The following is a 6,000-nucleotide window of genomic DNA, read 5'->3' as shown; positions in this document are numbered from 1 at the left end:
GAGAGCGAGCAGTTCCCCGGGAAATAAGGCAAGCCAGTTTAAAATCAAGGGTTAACTGGGAAGCTGATGTGGAACAGTCTCCTCTTAACTCAGGAGTGGTACTGTGAGGTGGTACAAATCTCAGCTAATGTGCACGAGGACATGCAGCTCAGTGAGATGCCACCCAAAGCAGATAGGATTTCTTTTAGTAGCTTGGGGTAGGTGTAGTTTCCAGATGTTTCTTTAATGTTTTCTCCTTGCTGCACTTGTGACTTTATATTCCCTGGGTTATGGAATGACATGCGGGTGTGTTTTGCACAGAGCAATCCAGGCATGCACTGGGTGAGTGGGCTGGGAGATCTGCACAGTAGCGCTCCCCTGTCACCAACGGATGGTGGTATAATTAGAGAAGTCATTAATCCTTGCTCAGAAACTATTTATAGCAAGACAGAGAAACGGTCCCCTGCATGTCGGGCTAGGGCGGGTGTGGAAATGGCTCCTAGTGCCATATGTGTTGTGGGGCCCAAAGCAGAGAAAGCAATTTGCTTCTGGAAGGGAAGTTCCCTTCCTGGCCGTGTGCAGACTGACGCAAACTGTCTGCTCCCAAAAAGGTGTCACCTCTGGATGTGAGCTCAGGGGATCACCTGGGACATCTCCTGGAGAGACTCCAAACCTTCCCCAGCAGCCAAAAGAGGGAGCACTGAAGGACTGACGACGTTAAACAGCGTGCGGGAGCCTGCAGAACTGGTGCGGAGGGGACGGCTGCGGGAAGAGGAGACGGGGGGGTCCGGGCAGCTGGGGGTGGGTGCTGGGAGCCGGGGTTGTGGTGCTGGGGTCAGGTGAGGTGGCGGCGCTCTGAGAAACGCTCCTGTAGTCGAGTTAAACACTTCACTGGATTTTGCCCAGTGAGGCACAAATTGCGTGTCTGTGTGCTGGCAGCCAGGGCGACCACAGGGGAAATGTGTTTCTGGCTGGGCTCGCTGCGTCTTCCAGGCTTTGCTGTGAGGATTTCTCAGAAGAAAGCGTAGCATTATTTCAGCCTGTGCGATCAGTGGACCGAGCCTTGCCGTCACCGTGGGCAGGACCGGGCCCCTCGCAGGGCGCTGGCGGGCGGCTGGCTCCGCTCTGCCCGCTCCGGGGTTCAGCTGCCGGGGTGGCACGGAACCTGCCGAAAACCTGGCGACCGCTGCTTTGTAATTGCTGGAGGTCCCCTGTGCTGGCTCTGGCTGACAGAAGCAGCGTTGTGCCCATGGTTTGCCTGGATGATAAAAGGTGACCTCGGAAATTGCATTTCCAAACATCTTCCTCTATGTGTGAAGGATGGCATCGTTCCCAGTGTTTCAGGCTGAGACTGCTTGGGGCTCTTTGTTTAAGCTCCCTGGGTGCTGCAATTCTTATGCAAAGAGCTAAAGATGCTCTGCCAGAGCCTGAGATCCTGGAAGGCAGCAACAGTTCAGCCTTTTGTTATCCCGAGGATTAAAAACTGCAGTTGAGGATGAGCGAAGGAAATCAAAGCAACCCATCTAGGGACATCCCGCAGGCATGTTGAACAGTGCGGTGGAGCCGGGGTCAGCCACCGGCTCAGGCGGCTTCAGACAGCGGAGCTGGCAGAGGGGCCCAAAGCCTCAGTGAAGGAGCACGTAGTGCTTCAAACATCCTGAGCAAACTTTGTGCTGCAAAAAACCTGCTGCTGCCTGCTCTGATTTCCCTGCTGAGTGTCAGGGAAGGAGAAGTGTGAAGGGCGTCGTGCCTCGGAGGGGATCCGAGCGGTCCCCGTCTCCAAGGAGCAGGCGCTGCCCGGTGCCGGGTTTGCTGCAGCTGCCCGGGTGGGCTCCTCACTGCACCCGAGGAGCCGCGCTCGGCTCCCCGAGCACCCTGACGTTTATGCCAATTAGTTGCTGACCAGATAACAGTTTCGTGTTTAATTGGTGGTTGAAAAATATTTTGCTAACGCGCCCTGTGGGATGATAGTTACTGTACCGATGGGCTTGATGTGGACAGTGCTTAGCTCAGCCTTTGGGAGGAAGTGGGCTGGTGGAAGAGGCAAATTAATCCATGTGTCTGCCCACCAGGGGCAGATTAGAGATAAATGGATTTTTTTTTCTCTTTGGAAGGGGAAAAACGTAGTGTTCCCATAAAAACACAGGGAATCTGAAATATTTCATAGCTGTAATGTGTGTGAGGAAGGGTGAGCTTCCTCTGGGCGAGGAGGCTGGGTGAGAAATCCAATTATTCACGGCTGCAGGGCTACGACGTCTCCCTGCGAGCGAAGGGGAAGGTCTGCGCCTCCCTCTCGAGGCGGAGAGGAGCTGATGCCCTTTGCAGGTTGGAGTTTCTCGCAGGGCTGTCTGCGCAGGCCCCTCTGGCAGCGAGGACATGGTGGTGACGAATGAGAGCAAAGAGCCTCCCAGACCGTGCCCACCGACAGGAACGGGCTGACCTGGCCTGACCGGGGGGCTCCGAGGGGCAAGCGCTGTGTGAGCAGCCGAGGGACGGCAGCCTGCGCAGGATGGGGCCCGCAGCTGGCGAGCGCTGTCCCCGAGCAGGTGGCACACGAACCTCTCGGGAACCGGTGCGGGTGTCAGACCCTTTCCTTCCCAGCCCAGCAGCTCAGTGAGTTCTCTCCATCTCCCAGAGGCGCCGTATGAGGCAGCGCAGCCCATCCAGAGCCTTTCTGGGAGGAAACGGCTCTGGTTTGTGCTCTGCTTTGCTCCATGGCTGCAGTAACCTCTCCTTCTTTAGAGAATAAGATGTTGAAGAGTTGTTGAAAATGATCAAACCCTTCAGCTTCACTACTGTGATTAATCAATCACAGCTGCTGTTTTACACCTCCGCGTTTTGATGTGTTTCAGGTTGTTCCAAAGTAAGCACAGCTCAGGACCAGTAAACACATTCCTGAGCCCTTGCAGAGAGCTGGGATGAAGCAAAAGCTGCATTTCCCACTCCTGTGCTTTGTTCAAAGCTGAGACTGCCCAGTTCTATTGGGCAGAGCAATGGGGCAGCCTTTTTCTTTGGTACAAAGGAGGGCAGTAACAAATCACTCCTCACGATTATTTTCTGCAAAAGAGAGTTCTGGTAGGAGGTGTTTTGTCGGGGAGCCTGTCCAGTTCCCTCTGGTATCTGCTCTCCTCTGGCCGTGGCTTGGAGAAAAAGCTGTTCTGCCCTCCATCCCTGCGTGGGGTCTTGCCTCCTACTGTCCCTTGGTGCTGCGTGTGGTGGGTGCTCACTCCATAAATCCAGGGTATTAAAATAAATGCGTCATCTGCAAAAGTAGAAAATACGTTCCCCCGGGAGCCTGTGATAGCTTTCACAGCCTCCGCCCTGAAAACCAGATTTGCACATCCTTGTGCTTTCACAGCGAAGAAACCCCCCCTCAGGCCCCCAGGTCCGCGCTGTGTCGGGCCGCTCTGCCTCCGCCTGACCCGCCCAGCCCAGGGCCTGACTCGGGCGGCGGAGCCGGTCCCGGGGAGGCTGCTGCCGGTGGACGCGGAGGGCGGCAGCGCGGCCGGTGCGGCCCTGCGGAGCGCGGCGGAGCCAATGATGCTGCCAGGGGAGGAGCCGGAGCGCCGGCCCAGCGCCTCCCAGCATCGCCCAGCGCCTCCCGGCACACTCTGCCGGGGCTGCCGGAGGAGCCGGGCGGGGAGCGGAGCCCCGCGCTCGCCGCTGCGGTGGGCGCCGTCCCGCAGCATCGCTGGAGCCGCCGCCGGCACGAAGGTACCGACCGGCCCCGCCGGCGCCGCGCTGGGTCCTCGGAGCTGTTGATTCGAGTTGGAGGAAAGTTTACGGGGAAATCCGGGTTGTTCAGCCCCGGTGCGGTGCGGGCGGTGGGAGGGGGGCTGTTCCGCTCGCCGATCCGCTGCCGGATGCAGGTGCGGCGGTGCCAGCACCGCTGCGGGGGGACCCTGCGGGGCGCTCCGGCCCGGGGGGCTGTGCCTGCGCCGGTGTGACCCCCCCGGCCCGCGGTGACCAGCGTGCGCTGTGCCCCTGCCCCCGCCCCGCTGGGACGGTTCCCGGCGGAGCCTTTGCTGAACGCGGCCCCCCCGGAGCCGGAGCCGGGGCCGGGCGGGGCGGGGCGGCCGGTCCGAGCGTCCCCCGCGGGCAGCCCCGGCGCCGGGCGGGCGGTGGGATCGCGGGGCGCCTCTCCTGGAGGGACGGTGCGCCTGCGCCCCCACAGCCCAGCGTGGGAAAGGGAGCTCCCCGGGCTGCGGGCTGCGAGCACGGATGCCTGCGGATGCAGGAAAACAAGGGGATTCTCTCTGTTGTTTGGGAAGTTTGGAGAACTTCCCAAGTCAGCACCGCTGGGAGAGCAAAAGCACGTTTCCAGGGAGGCGGCCAAGCACAGGGGTTGGGGCTGGGGTCCCTGGGGGCTGCCCTGGCCCCACTCACTGCGGCACCCGCGGGAAGGTGGCTGCCAGCCTGTGCAGCCGGCAAAGGGGTCGGCCTGTGTGTCTCCGTGGGGCTGGCGACCCCCACGTGTTGCACTGGAGTCGTCCATAGGTCTGAGAGCCTAAGGAAAAGCTGTCCCTGTTGCAGCACGAGCAAGGTGACGGCTTTTTTGGGCTGCATGAGAGATCTCTAGTGACTGACCCCTGAACCACCTCAGTTGCTGGTGATCTGTGTGCACTGATTAGTGACACCAGATCTGGGCAGTGCCCCGTCAGTTCCTGATGTAAAACACGCTCCGACTGCTGCCCTTTGGGCGGCACACGCTCCTTTTGCCCTCCTCTGCTGTTGAAGTGACCTTAGCCTGCAGTATTGGGTGAAGAACAAGGTTTGCAAAGCCTTGAAGAGACGGTTAAAAATCACCAGTTTGCATTTTCTGCATGAGATTGTGCTGTTGGTTCTCACATGAGCACGTGCAGTATCCATCTGCACAACACAAAACACTGGCTCTGGAATGCGAGAGGGGAGCCCAGGGGAGCAGGGGGTGCTGCCGGAGGGGGCGGCACGGAAAGGGGACACTGAGCAGAAGGACTTTGGCTCTGGAACTCTCGTCGTTCCACAGGAAGGGGACAGTGACCTGGAGCATCTCTTGCCACTTCTCCTTGCCCTGTGCTGGGCTGGGGAATGGCTGGGTCTTGATAAACGATTTTGTAAGAGGTATTTTGATAAAGGTTGCTAGACAGTGACTCATCTACTGTAGGAAGGGACAGGAGGGAAGGGCAGCACAGGAGCTTTCGAGAGTAAAAACGTGTCTTTTGCCCCGATTTTATCAGAAACAGGAGAGCAGGAATCTCTTATTACTCCCAGAGCAGTGCAGACCTGTTGGTTACAAACCTCCTAATCCCAGGGCCCCTGTACCTGCTCCGGCACCTCCTGCATCGCTTCCCTGGGGAGGATCCTGCCCTTTGGCCACATCCTGGGGGGGGACTGTTCCAAAATTTGGATCGATTTCCACCCCTCCAACTGATTTTATCTGATCATTCTTGATCACTCTGAGTCACTCCAGATAGCTGACCCTTGTCTGTATGGAGCAGTTTGCGTGGCATTTTGTGTGTACCCGTCTGACTTGGGTTTGCGTGTTTCAGAAGTCGCTTCCGCTGGCTCTGGGTTGCAGGGTCTTACCTTTCCCCCTGCATGCAGCCTTCCTCCCTCGGGCTCTTCTCCCTCGCTCTGCCCTCTCTGTGCTGAGCACCCCAGAGCAGGTGGAGCGCTGCTGCCCTTCCGCTTCCCGCCTCAGCTATTCACGGTATTGCTGACCAGCCCTTCTTGGAAAGGTGTTGTCCGTGTATGGAGGTGTTCTGCTGAGCTTTGCCTGTATCTGGGTTATTTGCTGTGTCCCGTTTGCAAAGGAATTGGTTCAGCCCGTTGATCCTTGCTGACTTAGCTCCGTGCTCCCAGCCAGCAGCCCGGATTTCTCTCTCTGGGGGATTTATGGCACTGCACCGCCTGCTCCCCCTGCCCAGAGGTTTACCCAGGAATCAGGCCCTTTCGCATTGCAAGTGTTCTCCACGGTCGGGAGCCCTCGCAGAAGCCCCTCAGGGGTCGCCGCAGGGTCTGAGGGGGACAGGCAAGGCTCCT

General features: G+C 58.8%; 1 protein-coding gene across 10 annotated transcripts in view; it reads left to right on the top strand.

Annotated features, from left to right (window-relative positions):
• Positions 1-505: 505 nt before the first annotated feature.
• ZMAT4 (zinc finger matrin-type 4) overlaps positions 506-6,000 on the top strand; it is a 48,519-nt gene continuing 43,024 nt past the window's right edge. For 4 of the 10 annotated variants that reach the window (XR_011735861.1, XR_011735860.1, XR_010652827.2 and 1 more), the window contains exon 1: positions 3,542-3,693. Coding sequence is in view for 3 of the 10 variants with exons in the window: in XM_071799398.1 (XP_071655499.1) it covers positions 3,517-3,693 (177 nt within the window). In the remaining 7 variants the exon portion in view is untranslated. Of the gene's footprint in view, positions 727-3,413; positions 3,694-6,000 lie in introns of those variants that run through there. The other 6 variants (XM_071799398.1, XM_065856834.2, XM_065856835.2 and 3 more) reach the window with 5 other exon arrangements.

The sequence above is a fragment of the Patagioenas fasciata genome, chromosome 26 (genome assembly GCF_037038585.1).
Source record: "Patagioenas fasciata isolate bPatFas1 chromosome 26, bPatFas1.hap1, whole genome shotgun sequence".
Lineage (NCBI taxonomy): Eukaryota > Metazoa > Chordata > Aves > Columbiformes > Columbidae > Patagioenas > Patagioenas fasciata.
The sequence above is the reverse complement of the archived record's forward strand: the minus strand, read 5'-3'. Positions and strand labels throughout refer to the sequence as shown.